A 17,426-nucleotide genomic window follows, 5' to 3' on the forward strand; every position below is an offset into this window, starting at 1 on the left:
CATAGTGTAGTCACTACAGTACGTCATGACAAGCCCATAGCGTAGTTACTATGTCATGACAAGCCTATAGTATAGTGTAGTAACTACATCATGACAAGCCCATAGTGTAGTCACTACAGTACGTCATGACAAGCCTATAGTATAGTGCAGTAACTACGTAATGACAAGCCCATAGTGTAGTAACTACGTCATGACAAGCCTATAGTATAGGGCAGTAACTACGTCATGCCAAGCCCATAGTGTAGTAACTACATTATGCCAAGCCCATAGTGTAGTAACTATGTTATGACAAGCCCATAGTGTAGTAACTACATCATGCCAAGCCCATAGTGTAGTAACTATGTCATGCCAAGCCCATAGTGTAGTAACTATGTCATGACAAGCCTATAATGTAGTAACTACGTCATGACAAGCCTATAGTGTAGTAACTATGTCATGACAAGCCTATAATGTAGTAACTACGTCATGACAAGCCTATAATGTAGTAACTACGTCATGCTAAGCCCATAGTGTAGTAACTATGTCATGACAAGCCCATAGTGTAGTAACTATGTCATGACAAGCCCATAGTGTAGTAACTATGTCATGACAAGCCCATAGTGTAGTAACTATGTCATGACAAACCTATAGTGTAGTCAGTAACTATGTCATGACCAGCCTATAGTGTAGTAACTACGTCATGCCTAGCCCATAGTGTAGTAACTACGTCATGACAAGCCTATAGTGTAGTAACTATGTCATGACAAGCCTATAGTGTAGTAACTATGTCATGACAAGCCCATAGTGTAGTAACTATGTCATGACAAGCCCATAGTGTAGTAACTATGTCATGAAAAGCCCATAGTGTAGTAACTATGTCATGACAAGCCCATAGTGTAGTAACTACATCATGCCAAGCCCATAGTGTAATAACTAAGTCATGACAAGCCCATAATTAAGTGTAGTAACTACGTCATGATGGAGTCCCCCATCCTGTCATCATCCTACATGTAAATCTCTCCCGTAGTGTTACCGGCTGGCGGGTCGTCGGGGGCGATGCTTATAGGATGTGGACAACTGCTGTATGGCTTTCGCACGCGTCCCAAATGACAGCCTGTGCGCCTCGTTTAACGAGTTTGTGGCCGAGTTGTTTGGCCGCCGCCGCAAACGACGAAATAAAAGCAACGGCATGACATGATGGGAAAAAAATATGACAGGAGAAGTGCTGTCATATTGCTGCGCCACTGCTCGTAAATGTTGTTTCATAGTCTGTAATGGGGACTTGGCTTTTGCGTGTGTGTGTGTGTTTATGTGTGCGAATGTGTGTATGAGAGAATCCCAGCCTCCATAGGAAATCCTTCGAGGAGCTAGGAGCACCTGGCGCTGTCTGTAGTCATAACAAACGACAAGGAGGGATTAAGACTACATTTGTAATGGTGCCAGCTTGTTGCACGCACTCCCTTTTCACATTCCCTCTCATAAGCAGCGTGTAATGCAGCAGCGGGCTCTGGCACGGCTTCGCCCGCCAGTTACTGTTTCACTGCTCTGCTCCGGAATGTCCCGGGACATCCATGTGTCCCGCATTAGGGTTATGGCCTGGGACGGGCCAGCGCTAATATCCAGCACACCTCATCCCATCTGCCAGCTGGCCAGCAGGGGAGATCATGGAGGCGGGGAGTGTGCGTTTGGCGAGCCACGGGGACATAAACTTGGAGTTTGTGCAGTGTGAGTTCATTAGGCAGAGGACTGCTGGGAAACTGGTGCCTTCCTCTTTAGCCCGGGTTGGCTGGACGTGGGGCCTTTCGCCCAGGGACAATCAGATGAATTGGAAAGTGGATGACGGCCAATTTGGACGGGCTGTCTCATCCCATGTCTCGCAGTGGGATGTTTCCCCCCCAAAGCATTCCAAAAGTACTGTGGGTTTGAAGCGTCTCCAGCATGTGATTGAGTCACCTATCACCTGGTGTGATAGGCCGTTACTAATCGCCCCTGACTGCTGTCTGTAATGGTATTACGTTTTTCTTCTTTCTTTAATCTAGTTTTTTCATTTTTTTTCTCCCATTTTCTCCCCAATTGTACTTACAGTACTTAGCCAATTCCCCCTGTTGCCCCGGTCATTGCTCCACCCCCTCTGCAGATCTGGGGAGAGTTGTAGACTAGCACATGCTTCCTCTGATACATGTGCAGTCGCCAGCCGCTTCTTTTCACCTGACAGCGAGGGGTTTCACCGGCATAGCACATGGGAGGATCACGCTATTCCCCCAGTACCCCTCCCCCCCCCCCACACACACACACACACACACACACACAATTCTAGCACAATCTTTTTTTGTTCCACCGACCCCCGACGCTGACCCTAATATGATTTGTTCTACATTTCTCTAACTGGTTTGTGATTGGTTGTTTCAGCAGGTGGCGCAATATGGCCAGCAGGGCATGGGGGGTTACAGCCAGCAGCAGCAGCAGCAGCAGCAGCAAGGGGGGCAGCAGCAGCAGGGGACCCCTCCATACTTCAGCCCCCCCCAGCAGACCCCCCCAGGCCCCCCCCAGAGCCCCTACTTGCAGCCCCGCCCACCGCCACCACAACAGGTAACACACACACACATACTTGCGCGCACACACACACACACGCGCACACGCACACACACACACACACACACACACACACACACACACACACACACACACACACACACACACACACTGTTTCCTGTGTGGAAAAGTTTTCCAAGGCATTCGGTTGTAACCTAGCATGTGTTTGAATGGTAAATTCTTGTAAGGTACACCGTGTATGCCGTGAGCATACATGGAAATGATTAGTGTAACTCAATAAATGAAGCTAAATGAATATATGATACACATAATATCAGAGAAAACTTTGTGAAGAAAGGGACCACATTCATGGAAAATATGCATGGATAATTTCAGCAGGAAAGGGATTTCATCCAAACTTTTTCCATGGGTCATATCTCAATCATTTGGGGTGAGATCGGACCGAGTATCTTAAGGGATATACTTGCTCTGTCTATGCGTGTGTGTGTGTGTGTGTGTGTGTGTGTGTGTGTGTGTGTGTGTGTGTGTGTGTGTGTGTGTGTGTGTGTGTGTGTGTGTGTGTGTGTGTGTGTGTGTGTGTGCATGGAGGGGCCGTTATTGTGAGGAAGATAGTGTGTGGTGTGTCTGTGGTCCAACATGCCTGTAGGGTCACATGAGTCACCCCCCCCCCCCCCCCCCCCCCCCCACACACACACACACACATTATTCCTTGGCATTATTCATAAGGGCTATTTTTGGTTAATCTCACTCCCCGTCTCTTTCTTTCTCTCTCTCATTCTTTCTCTTCAGCATACACAAATAAACATACTCGACACAGACATGACATTTGACCGCAGTATAAATGTACAAAACCCATAGATATCTCTGCCAGTGTAAACGCAGTCCTCCCAGCAGCAAAGGGTCTGTTTGGCAGATATGGATCAAGCCGAGCCCTGCCAAGTTTTGAGCGTGATGTTGTGAAGGAGTTTTCCATGGGGAAGCTGGGTCCAAGCAGTTGTTTTGGAGTTGAGTGAAGATCTGCCCATGTGTTTCCCATCCACTGTGCAGCCAGAGGGATCTATCAGACTGCTGGAGTGACTCTGGATCACTGCCCTGGCTGGCTCACAACACACAGAGCACAGGACAGGACAGAACAGTACAGAATAGCATGAACAGAACAGAACAGTGAGAGCGTTTCTCTCATTCTCATCATCTCACCGTCATTGTCCATGTTATTGTCAATCTTATTGTTTTGTGTCAGCACCCGTTGCATACTCAGGGTGTGTGTCCACATAGCGTTTTCCTGTGTGTGTGTGTGTGTGTGTGTGTATGTGTGTGTGTTGTTGTTGTTGTTGTTGTTGTTGTTGTTTTTTGGGGGCGGGGGCATGGAAAAGGTGCTGTCTGTCTGCAGCGCTTTTTGTGACCTGCTGCTAGCTCACTAATTAGCTGGTTAGAATTTTGAGCAGACAATACAGTGTTGTGGAACAAGCAAAGGCTTACAGTACAGTATTTCTTATAGACACGTTTCCCAGCGCTGGCCTAGGGCGGCGCCATAGCAGCTCGTCTCGCTTTTTTGTCTCATTCCACCGATCAAAAACGTGGACAGCCCGGGTTGAGTCGGGGTTGAGTCGTGCTGCTTTTGGTCCCTGCTCTGTTGAGGTTCTAGTGCTGTGAACCTGGGTTCATACGGTGACGTGAAAACATTGTAGACGACTGATTGGTCAGGCAGAATCGTGTTTACTCTATCTAATGACTGTCAATGCAATGCTGCATACCAGTTTAGTGGGGCTTACCTTCTCTTCTGTTATGTTATTTCCATCAGTCTTTTGTGTTGCTGCCTTCGCCTCTGGTGAAATAAAATCGATCTCCTTACTCAGCTTTAACATGGCGGTGGGTTTCAATTGTTTTGAGAGAGAAAAAGTCCGCTGCTCAGGAACCCCTTGTAGTTGAGTGCAGCGTTGACTCCGCTAGGCCGCAGGCGGGGCTTTGGTGAAGCCGCGGTCTTGCCTGGTGAGAGGCCGCCGGGGTAGAGGCTTCACTCTGTAGCGCAACCCCCGTCCCTCGCGCAGCGCATGCATGTGAGTTTGACTAACAACAAAGTGATATCCATTCTCCTGGCCGATTGTCACATTTGCCCATGTACTCTGTAGGTCATTTAGAGGCACCAGTATTTCATAAACAGTTTAAAAGTTCTGTGTATGGATTTCATTTTAACGTTATGTTATAGCCTACTTCGGCTATAGGCGGAGGACAGATATGCGGTCGCTATGACGACCAGTTGTGGGCGGGGGCAGATCCGCAGCGGTGGAAACAAAACATCCATCGGGTCGAAACAAATAGAGCCGAGTGGTGATGAGCTGTGCAGGGCTGTAAAATGTGGTGGAAATGAGCCATTATATGTCCCCGGCTTCCGTCCACATTGCGTGCACAGCAGCGAGCACATCAGAGGGCAGCAGCCGAAATATCCGAACTTTTTTACAACGATCGCTAACATCAGCTACACTAACGTTAGCAGACGTTATTAACAATGGGTTATTCTGGAACACATTGTGCAGTGCGTGGCTGTCACAATACACAGAAACGCCTGAACGAGTGGTTGGATCGACAGTGCTTTGAGCATAAGCCCGCTACCAAACGGCTTTGTCCCTGCACTCGACTGTATTCCTTCTACCAAAAACCAGCTGAGGATTCGGATTCACGGATGTGGCTGAAGGCTTTAAATCTGAAGAAGCCGCCGAAAAATGTTTTTGTTTGTTCTCACCACTTTGTGGACAAAAGGCCAACCAAAGAGAATCCTTTCCCTGAACTGTGGCTAGGATACGTGCGGCCTCCTCAGAAAAAGAGACGCAGACTGGAGCGAGGCACTGCTGCTGAATTGTCGGGTAAGCTAGCTCGCTGGGTAGTTATCATGTTAGCAACGATATAGCTGATCATCCATGTTATTATTATTTGGCTACGTTGTGTTGGTTTTGTGTGTGTTTACTTTGTAGCATTGCCTGATGTAACGCTAGTTAGCTAGCTAGCACTGCAGAGGCTAGCACTGCAGTGTTGAGCTAATGCTGTGGGCTTGGATCAGCCTCCCCCGTTCCAGTATTTACCTGTCTGAAAAAAAGTAATGCTTAGTGAATAAATATGCTTAGAGTATATACCATAGACTGTATAGGTATATACAGCCTAATCTAGCCATTGATTCCTCAAAATACGCTATAATCCTGCCTGTAGTTACGTTCGGCCATTTACACATATTATCTTCCCATGTGTCCACTGTCAACGGGTGTGGGATAGACACTCTTTCGTTAGACAGGAGACTCAGAGAATGATCCCAAGTTTGCATTTTTCCGGCGGTCGCTATGGCTACTACGCTAGTACGTTACGCTTCTTTGTATTCACAAACACCGGAAGAGAAAGACATCTCGCGGCCGAGTCCGGAAGCAAACCGGAAGTGCCCAGGAAACGTGTCTATACATGTCCGGTATAGGGATGGGCATTTCTAGCAAAAACACATTCGCTGGGCCAAAGTCGTCTTTTCATCAAAATTCGCCCCCCCCCCCCCAAAAAAGAAAAGAAAAATAACTTAATCAAATGTTATATGGTCTTCCCTGATTCTAAGTATAGTTGAATCGCTTGGTTTGACCAAGTCAAACAATTTTCATAAGCATTTTACGCAAGGTCTTTTATGGCGGATTAAATCCCATGGAGAGGGAGAGGGGGTGACTTTGGCACTTTATTGAGCTAGACTACGTTAGCCACATTAGCATCGTTAGCATAGCTTCCTGAACAGAGCGGAGATGGCCCAGGGAACAGTAGACACAGAATATCAGCTTTTCTTCATGTTTAAGACATGTTTCTTCCATTTAAGGCCATGTCCACACGGAGACGGAACCGATCTTTTTTTTCCCATTTAAGAAAAGTTTTCCATAAATAAACTGCAAAATGAAACCACTGAATACCACTGAAACCGCTGTAGTATATATGCCAGGTCGGTAAGTGGCGCTGTAACGCTGCCACAAAGTACACCAAAAACAGAGAATAAGACAATCTCGTCAATAATGGCATTCAACCACTAGGGGCGCACAGTCTATAATGTGTATCTCACTGTAGCGAGCAGCTTAAACCCTTGGCTTTGCGGGGAGGTTTGCCATGTCGATGAATAAAATTATTAAACCTATACAGGCAAATGCAGAGCTGTTCAGCAGGGCTGATGGTCTCCCTGTAGCCTACAATATAGAATGTTAACTATTGGTAACGTTCCTGATATCATCCACTTCCATGATCTTTAGACATAATTGCAAACACATCCCAGCGTATTGGCCGCTCCTGCACATCACAGCACAGGCTAAATGATGCAACATAAATATACATTATATAAACTCATGGCATAAATGTGTTTTTATTGAAAAAGTGGCATCAAGTAAGCTAAAGTCTTGTTGGAGTGGACACGAGTGGACATCACAGTGCAACCGTGTGGTCGTCAAACCTCTCACTTCCCTAATCACGTTGTATTTGCGAGGGCTATATATAGAGAATCCCGATATGTGTGTTACACTCAGGGTTTACATTTCATTTCATTTTGTCCAATATTCAAATATTCCAGAATTGCATGTTGTATTAAAAATAAATAGCCTATTATTTCTATCTAACACGTTTAGCCTGATTTTCTTTGTGTCCTTGTAAAAACTTAGTCGCCGCTAAGCTTTCTGGGAGATATCCAATGAAGGGAGGGGAGGGGTGGATGGGAAGAGTCAGCTGTGGAGGCTCAGTAGCTAGCGTTGCAGGCAGAGAGAGGTGGGGCTATGTCGTCATCGGTTCAGGAAAGATGCGTATGGGTTGTAAACACGGAAATGCAAGGGTGGCGTCTTCAGATTTGTTCACTCTGGGACCCGGTTTAAAAAATTAGCGTATTCTCCCAGAACGTATACTCCCAGAACGCTGGTTCCATCTGGACGAAACGTCCATACGAGAAAAAACTTTAGCGGATACACCTAACTCGTCTCCGTGTGGACATGGCCTAAGACTATTTCTACTACATTTCTAGCGTTTCTACCAAGGAGCTACTGGGTGCTACTGTCGCTACAGGCTGAGCTGTTCTGCTCCATGCGTGAGTAAGTGCGCAGCAGCTATGGCAATGTCACATGGACACCAGGCGCCGGTAAAAACAATGGAAAACTTTTTAAGACAAGATTGTCAATAAACTATTTTGGTCTTTCAATAATAAAAGTCGATCTTGATAATAAAACCGATTATTTGAAAATTCAAAATTCCATTGCCCATCTCTATCCATACTGCCTTTAAGATCGCTGTTACAGTAACGTAAATTCACTGATTACAACATCCCTTTTCTCCACCGCCAGGACTTTGACTTCCTCCATATTTGTTGTTGCTATGGGAAACGGCCAGTGTCTCTGTCATTGCGATTGGTCAGCTGGGAAAAAGCAGTTCATCACCTGGTGCTTTCCTGAAAAGTTGAACATTTCTCAACTTTTTAAAGCACTCCACCCTTACTGGGGGAGGGGGGAAGGGACACCTGTTGCAGCGCTTTTTGGGAGCGGCCACCATTTGTGCGCCCTCGTGGCCGCTTCCCGTTAGGAAAGGCCGCTGCCCAGCGGCGCTGCCGCTCAGAGAAAAACGTCCTGATGGGGGATCCCTCTTTGACTGCCCAAGTTTTTCTTCCATCGTTTTTTGTCCTCTTCTTGTTTTCTTCACTTGTTTTCTTGTCTTCACTTAGGGTTGTTGTTGCCAGGTAGGCTGGTTTAGGCTATGTAGGTTAGTTAGGCTTGTTATGGCTTTACAGTATGCTATCTACATCATGTGCTTTGTTTTGTTGCATAATTGTCTTCTGTGATTGATTGTTGATTAGAAAGATGGAGGTAGAGTTTTTAGGTTAGGCCTTTTGAGACATGCTTGTCGGGCCGTAGAAATACTTGACTTGAAATACAGCAGCACAGATCAGTACCCTCTCATACTGTGTAAAACCATACCGCTCTGCAAACAACCCTTCTGCAATCCTTTCTGGGTCTGGGATCAGGAGTGTATAGCATTTAACAGCACACCATAGCACAGAACAGCCTAAAGAAAATAAAAAATAAAATCTAACAGGCTTCCTTTGCATATAAGTTCGACATTAACAGTTCACAAATGTATAATATTGTATATAATAACATAATAATAATAATAATAATACTGGTGTAGATCTGTGTGAGGAGGTAGTTATATCGTGATATACTGAGCTGTAGCCAAACTCTCTTTTCTATATAACCATAGAATATTGAGCACCTGAAGACAAATAGCAAAGCAAAAAGCTATTGTCAACAGACAAGCAGGCTGTCAAAAAAGGAAAATCATTAGTCTACTAATTTTCATACTAGCATTTCAGCCAGTGTGCCGTCCCCCTCTCTTTCTCACTTTGCATATAGGGTTTGCAAATGGCATGCGCTATTTTGTTACCTTACTTGACATGATCTCTCTCTCACACACACACACACACACACACCATGCAGGAATATTTAAGTTATTAGCCTACGGAGCAAAGATTATTCACACCAAGTGGGAGAGGCTGAGAACCATGGGCAGATCGACATTTTGTGACAGTAATGGCACATTTTCATCATTGCTCATGATGTGGCGGCTTCTGCCCCATACTGAGATTCATACAGGTACTGTACTCCTATCCAGGCCCTCTGATTGGTCAAAACCACGTTCCGTCTGTGCTGATGAGTCCCATATTGGTTGCCATGCCAACCGCTGAGGTAACCGGGGAGCTAGTTAGCGCCATCTTTCTTGTTGTCTGTTTTCACTCTAGTCCTGTACACACGCTACAGCACTTTGAGGAAAGCTTTTCAATCAGGACACATGTGCTCGTTACCGCCGCATAAAAGACATAATGCCCTTGCCAAGCGTTGCATCAGTGCCGTATCCCGCTGTCTTTACCCATATAATCACCGTAAAGAATGCCTTCTCGTGTCTTATAGCTATATGGCATTTTGGGCCCCAGCAAGACAGCAGGCGATGTGTGGGAACCTCCTTGTGACTGTTTTCCATTGGCTAAGCGTGGAGCAAGTGTTCCAGCAAGCCTTTTGTTTACATTCACATCTTAGGCTTTTAGCTGACCCTTATCCAGAGCTATGTATGCTCAAGGGCACGTCAACAGGACACCTGGCTGTTGATGGGCATCAACAACCATGTGACCTTTCAGTCACAGAACAGGCTTTCTATTGATAGTATTGTAATAATCCGCTCCCGGGATCATTAAGTGAGGAGGAGAAGAGGCAATACTTGGTACAGTCTTTATTCCTGGTTCACACTCATAGCTTCTAGCTACACACACAGCTCCTAGCTACACACACGTCCTGTCCGCTTCCTCGTATTCCCAGACTCGCTCCCCACCCGAGACCGGAAGTCCCCTATACACTGGCTGGTCCGCTGCCTTCACGTAACGTCGTAATCGCCACCGACATGTCAAACTCTGGGTCGCCACATTACCCCCTCCCTTCTTAGGCCCGCTCCCACGCGGGCACCCACAACCCACACATATCCCCCTGTACCAAAACACACCAACACATCAACGCTTTTCCCCAATATCTTTTTTCCATCCCCACCATTCCATTCTAATTCCCCACAACAGTCTTTTCTTTTTTTCCACACACCATCATCTACATCATTGACATTTTCCCCCTTTACTTTTACACTCATTTTCAATCACATTTCAATTATTTCGTTTCTCTTTTCCCATTCATTTAAATTCTACACACATTTCCATTCATTTAAACCGCCATTTCCATCCCCCCTTTCAAAGCTTCTGTCCCATCTGAAGCACTCTAGTCCCTCCCAACCCCCAGTGGGGTTAGTCCTTCGCAGGGTGACTCTCTTCGGTCCCCCCTCTGTGCCCTACAGTCATCACATGCACTGCAGTAGCTCCGCACATCCTCCCTGAGTTCGCCCCAGTAGAATTCCAGACTAACACGGCGGAGTGTGTCCTCCACCCCCCGATGACTGGCCCCGACTCCCCTGTGTCCCCATCGTAGCACCCCCCCCCCCCGCAGGTAGCTGGGCACAACCTTCTGGAACCCCCCCGTGTTCAACAGCCCAGTCTCCAGACGCAGGTCCGAAAACATATTCCACAGTAGCTTCGTGGCACCGGAACATGTGCGAATCTTCTCCACAGGGGTCCGGCGTCCGGCCGCCACCCACGCATACACCGGACCGATATCCGTGTCCTCCGCCTGCCTGTGTTTCCACTCATCTTCCCCGATATACCAGATGGCGTCCATGTCCTCGTCTGTCAGGTCCACATCTGCACAGTACTCCTCTCCCTCCGCCTCTTGCACTCGCTCGTCCCCCCGTCCCCCTCCCCCAGGGGGCGGTGTGTTCAGGGCAGCAGGGAGAACACAACCGACGGCGATCTCCACCTTGGCTTCCTGCAGAGCAATTGTGGGGGGTGCAGAGGAGCTAGGCTGGGCCAGTTCCTCCGGTGTTAGCAACACCGGCTCCTCCGGAGACACCATCGTCACTCTCCCGACCCTAACAATGTCCTCTTCCCCCCGGCTGAACACATTCTCCTCTGGAGACACAATCGTCAGTCCCCTGACTCTAATAACGTTCTCTTCAGCCTGTGTCCCTCCTTCATCCTCCACAGACTCAGTGCAGTTCCTGGCCAAATGTCCAGGCTTCTTACACGACCAACAGAGTCTCACCTGCCAGCCGCCTGCGCCTCTCTCCTCTCCCGCTGTCCTCTGTCCTCTGACAGCCTCCGGACACTCCCTGGCCTCCAGACGTCCCGCACGACCAACAGACACCCGGGCGCCCCCAGTACCGTTGCTCCACGTACCTGGTTTGCCCCGAATGAATGCTGTGACACCACCTCGCCAGATGACCCTGTGCTCCACAAGTCCAACACAGTCTCTGCGGCTCCTCCGTCCGCTTTTCTCCGTGCTGCGTGACCTTTTGCAGCCGTTTCATAAGCTCCTCTGCCCAGACAGGCGTCGCTTCCAACAGCCGTCTGATCTCCCGCATCAAGCGGTCCTCCACGCCGGCAAGCACCGCGCTGAACTCCTGCTTCAGGCGTGTCTCCATGCCAGCCAGTACCTCGCTGAACTCCGGAGTCGGTAGCTCCTCCCTCCCCCCGTCCAACGACGAGGGTCCACCAACGTGTGCCATTCCACGTGGTGTTTGTAGCAGTTAGCACACCAGCTAACCCCCAGCTAGCACACCAGCTAGCCTCCAGCTAGCACGCACAGCTAGCCTTGCAGCAGTTTAGCAGACACAGCTAACCTTTCAGCAGCTAGCAGACACAGCTAGCCGCCCACGCCTGGCCGATCCTCCAAGGCGTTAATTTTCACTTCTTCTCCGCTCTTCCTTGCCCCTTCTCACACGCCAACTGTAGCACTCAAGCCGGCCTACTTGAGGGAAATCCAGCCCGATTAGCTTGCAGCTGGCTGGAACCTCCGCGACGAGCAGCAACAGTCCGTGTTCAACGTTAGCACCTCAGCTAACTACCCGAGGCGAATCCAGCTCCGTTAGCTTGCAGCTAGCTGGAACCTCGTGAGAGGCGAGCGACCAAAGTTCGTAGTTACACTTCTGGCACCAATGTAATAATCCGCTCCCGGGATCATTAAGTGAGGAGGAGAAGAGGCAATACTTGGTACAGTCTTTATTCCTGGTTCACACTCATAGCTTCTAGCTACACACACAGCTCCTAGCTACACACACGTCCTGTCCGCTTCCTCGTATTCCCAGACTCTCTCCCCACCCGAGACCGGAAGTCCCCTATACACTGGCTGGTCCGCTGCCTTCACGTAACGTCGTAATCGCCACCGACATGTCAAACTCTGGGTCGCCACAGTATTCTGTTACATCACCACACGGCCATCTTGGTAGGAAAATAACAGGTGATTGTGATAAATTTACAGGTGATTACAATCAAGTGACACAGCCAATGAGCTGTGTGTATTGTAGCACCATATTGGTAGGAAAAATGCTTGTGACATCATCGGAATACTATGAATGGAGACACTGCATGAAATAGGCCACGCCCATCACGGGGGAAAGCTCTCCATTCACTACCATACACCAGCATAATTTTCCTTGAATTAAACTAACAGCTAAAAGCTGTTGTGTGGTGTGCTGCGCACACAACAAATGTAAAAAATCGCCAATTAAAGTTTTTTTGTACTCCCGAGCAAAACAAGAAAGCCATTGAGAATTGGCGAGAAGAAAAATGTCAAGCAGCAATAAATTAGCGCCTTTATTTTGAAGGTAAAATCACCTAGCTTTCCGTATGGTTAGTAGCTGCGAGGGCTCATGTTTTCATGTGAGTTTGCTGCATTTCAGTTGGGTTCAGTTGCTAGGACAAGTCGTGTAGTGTGTGGTCCCTCGTCTGAGGTTGTCATTAAGTGTGTAACCCCTAGTTTTTCAGTCATCATAAAAAAATCTGCAGGAGTATACTCCGTCTTTTCATAAAGGATTTTGAAAGGCGTCTAGTGTATCCTAGGCTTTAGTTATTCATTTCCTCGTGTCCTTTTCCAATCATTTATAGTTTAATAACTTCATAGGCCCATTTCACAGCAACCATTTTGAGGTGGTAAAGCAGGACGTAAAGCAGGTATAACTATGCCTCAGAAACAGGCTGGTTTTGACTTTATTTTATTTTTAAACTGGTCTGACATTCAACTCGAGGTAAAATAAAAATAAAAATACTTAGAAAGTGTCACATTTGTATTTCTGAAACCTCAACTACACCAGTTACATGTAGTGAAAGAAATCCTTGTACAAAACATATTCTAATCTAACAGTTGGTGTACAAGCAATTACTGACAATACACAAAATTAATTAAAAACCCGATGGACCTCTTTTTCCCCACAGAAAAATACACACACACTGGCATTAACACAAAGTTATTTGGCCATTTATTGAGCAACAGGAGAATTTAGAGAGGGAAAGAATACTAGAAATGGCTCGAAATTACAATAACAAAAGAAACAAGGTCCCTACAGTAGTCTTTGATTTTAGATCCAAGAGTAAACATGTTTGGAAATTGAAGTTATACAGTGGAGTTGGCCAAGATTACAAACAAGAGATTTGGTGTGCTTTCGGTTTAGTGCTTTTATTCTTTCATTTTTCTGTTCTGAGCATCTGTGTATCAAAGTGTGTCTGTGTGTGTGTGTGTGTGTGTGTGTGTGTGTGTGTGTGTGTGTGTGTGTGTGTGTGTGTGTGTGTGTGTGTGTGTGTGCGTGCGTGCGTGCGTGCGTGCGTGCGTGTGTGCGCGTGAGCGTGCATGTACAATAATCAGCCGAGTGTGCAGTGGCAATTCGGAGCTGTCAAAAGGTCAAACGGTGACCTTTGTCTGTGATTCTGGGCTGAAATTAGACATGATGTGAGCCACACGGAGCGGACTACACACACACACACACACACACACACACACACACACACAGACTCAACACTCTCACAAACACACGCCAGATTAGGATGTCATTGTGGTTTTGACCCTTGTTTTCTGACCCTGCATTACTGGGAGAAATCCAAGCTAAAAAGTTCTTTTTTTTCCCGTCCGGCTCTCTGCACAGTTCCTTTTCCCCCTCTCCACTGCCATTAACCCTAGCCAGAGGACATCCTCCAGCTGATGGAACCATTCCAGCTCCCTTTCACACAGTATTTGCTCCCAAACTGACCGCTATTAGCCGCTTTTGTAACAAATCGAAGAGAAAATGCCGTCTTTCTTTGAGTATATTGCACCGCCGTGACCCCATCTGATTGCAGGGAGCAGTGCGGGCTAAAAGGACATTTCTGAGACATCAATGCTGTAAAAAATAAAAAACCCTATAATATCGCAACGGTGAGGAAGATGTTTTTTGGAAAATGTGGGTGTTTTTGCTGGTGGTTGTTTGAGTGTGTGGGTGTTCGAGAACTCAGCGATTGAAGAACTTGCTCTGAAACCCTTCTCTTAAATATTTATCTGGAGGTTTTTTCAGCGTACGCCACGCTGTTTTGTAGTGATGGTATTGCAAAAGTGTGAAGCGGCATCGGTTATTTCTGATCAAAACAAGCCATGGCATTTTCTCACCCGCACTCTATATTATTTTCTCCCCATCTCCTTCTCTTCCTCCTCTCTCTCTGTCTCTCTCTGTCTCTCTCCCCCTCCAGACCAGTATTTTTTGCAGTTTTTCCATTGTGGTCACTGGTCAGACAAAAACACCTTGGCATAGACTACACCTTTTTGGCTCATAAACTGCATTGTTTGAGTATGTATGTCTACAGTATGCTCATTTGATACTTATGTATGTCTGCATGTGTGTCCTCTCTTTTTAAGTGTGAATTGATATAGTTTGCTTCACATTTCTGCTGCAGCTCCACTATTTTAATCTGCAAAAGGAAACATGGCCGACTGTTGATCTCTATGCCTTATCTCATATCTATCTCACATCAGCACTTCAGATAAATCACATATTGTATAGAGAAATGTGTTCACCATGTACCATGATGTTGATCGTGGGTTTGAAACATGTACATAACGTGCATGTCATCCCCTAATGTCACTCTCCACCAAATACTATTGAATTAAGTCTAGACGCTGTTATTTATTTTATGTGCTATTGCTGTGTTGAGTGTTACGGTATGTAGCCTATATGTCTTTAAAGTAAGACAAATACTGTGGTATTGTTGCAGCCAATAGCCATGTCAATCACCTGACCTTGACAGAACATTTGTGGTCTGATTGCTAGCTTCCATTACAACGTTAGACAAATTGCTTGAAAAGAGAAAAGCAGTGGCCCATCTCCCTCCTGGCCATATCGCTACCCCCCCCACCCCCCCCCCCCCCTCCCCATAACAGCATGTAATTTAAAGTATATTATGTTTTGCGACTGTCTAATAGTGTCTACCTCATAACTACAGAAATGGGAGAGCTGTAATTTAAAGGGTTTGCAGTTTATTTTTATGGCATCTTTGCTTTATTGGGTAGTATACAGTGGAGTGTGACAGGAGAGAGCAGGGGGAGAGAGATGAGAGGCTGCCTGCCAGAAACAAACTCATAACGCTCTGATATGGGATTGGCCTTGGCCAGCTGTTCCACAGGGAGCCTACTTCATTTCTCACCAACACATAGTCAGTTAATTTAAAGTTCAGGTAGTGACTTATATATAACAGAATCCAATATAACCTTTCTCACCAGTGTATCTGTAGGCCTTGAGTATGCAAGTGAATGGTATTTGGGTCATTGCAGTCAGCGGCCGGTCTTTGAACCAGGAAGTCATTCCCCCGTGACATTTACTCTCCGTAGTAAAAACCCATCTCTGCGCCCTCCTCTGTGAAACTGATCCCGCCGGTCATTTCCTCTATTAGCCTTAACCGTTTCCTCTTCCTGTCTGGGAGCTCTCACTGGGGACGCGGCGCGGAGGAGCTCTACCGCTGATTGGAGGAGACAAGCTCAATTACCGGGACCTACATGGAGAGAGGCTGATTCATTGGTTTAGATGCTGCATAGTGACGCCGGAGAGAAAGGAAACATCAAATCAATGACGGCAGCTTGGGCTTTGAGGCAGACAGGTCATGACCTCACAGCAGGGGATGAATGCCGTTGCACTTTTGAAGCAGTGATTGCTGCACGCATGTCTTCTTTGCACCAAAGATGATCCACAATCTCTGTAGCACACACAGGATAGAACAGGGAGTCCCAACCTTTTCCATATCAAGGACATTTGGTATAGAAGTATAGTCAAAAAGGCCTCTTATTCCATGGCTCATCAGGCTGCCCTTTTTTTTGCTTAGTGTTCGTTATTATTATTATTCCTCCCCCCCCCCCCCCCCCTTTGTAAATCATTCAAGGACCCATTGAAGGCATGGGGCGCTCACATGCATCACCTGTGCCCTTTAGCTTAGTGCCCCCCACCACCCCACCCAACCCCAAACCGGCTGGTGCAGCAGGGTGTTGTGTCTGCAACCCGTGTCCCAACCCCCCCACACACACACACACACACACACACACACACACCACAGTCTTAATGGCACCAGGTTAATTAAAAGGCCGTGGTGCCATTCTGCGGCTTGTCTTTTATCAGCCCCCCCCCCCCCTCTTCACACACACTCCTGGAGATGGGAGTAGACCTCGGGCGGGCGAGGTTAAGGGAGGAAGGTGAGCAGATGAGAGAGAGAGAGGAAATTAGATGGAGGAAGGAGAGTGTGTGTGAGAGAGAGAGAGAGTATAGGATAAAGTCAAGTTGTGTGGGCGGAGGCTTGTGTGTGTGTGTGTGTGTGTGTGTGTGTGTGTGTGTGTGTGTTGAGGGAAGGGGGGGGGGGGGTCTAGAGTGGGAGGGGGGCATCCAAAGTTCAATGTCATTAATTGGTCACCATTTGAATATTAAGCGAAGAACTCTGTTAATTAACTGGATATAATAAAACTGCTGCTGGCTGGAAGGGGGCGGACGGGAAGAGGGAGTGAGCGAGGGAGGACGGGCAGCGGAAATGGAGGGCATATGGCAGAGAGAGAGATAGCGCAGTGGAGAGAGAGAGCGAGGGAGGCCGGGTGCGGGGCGATAAGAGAGAGAGAGAGAGAGGCGTCTGTGGGTAAAGGTCTGGCGGTGGTAATTTGCGGAGAGCAGCGTTAATTGTCATAACCTTTTAAATGGCAGAGTTTATCGGAGTCCTCTAAATGTCCCCGCGTATCGCCACGGCAACCCCCGGTCCCGCCGCACTCCCATTGGCCGCCGCTGATGAGCACTTAAGCTTGATGAGTTTTCAGTAGGAAAAAATAAAACGATACAATTGGAAAAAATATATATCAGAGTTAGTTTGTAGGCATGTGTTTGAGGCAATGTTTTTCATTTAGTGTGTTTTTTTTACCTCCACTTTGACTGACACTCGCTAATTGCTCGACCGGAATCCGCCCGTTATGTTTTTCTTTCTTTCATTTTTTTTGATTTAT

At 47.1% G+C, this 17,426-nt stretch overlaps 1 protein-coding gene across 1 annotated transcript in view; it reads left to right on the forward strand.

The window, feature by feature from the left end:
• arid1b (AT-rich interactive domain 1B) overlaps positions 1 to 17,426 on the forward strand; it is a gene marked incomplete at its 5' end in the record, with an annotated part of 339,999 nt that overhangs the window by 72,348 nt on the left and 250,225 nt on the right. Inside the window, one exon of the mRNA XM_083633665.1 lies at positions 2,389 to 2,568. Coding sequence (XP_083489791.1) covers positions 2,389 to 2,568 — 180 coding nt within the window. The remainder of the gene's footprint in view (positions 1 to 2,388; positions 2,569 to 17,426) is intronic.

Source organism: Poromitra crassiceps (assembly GCF_964638095.1).
Source record: "Poromitra crassiceps genome assembly, chromosome: 3".
Lineage (NCBI taxonomy): Eukaryota > Metazoa > Chordata > Actinopteri > Beryciformes > Melamphaidae > Poromitra > Poromitra crassiceps.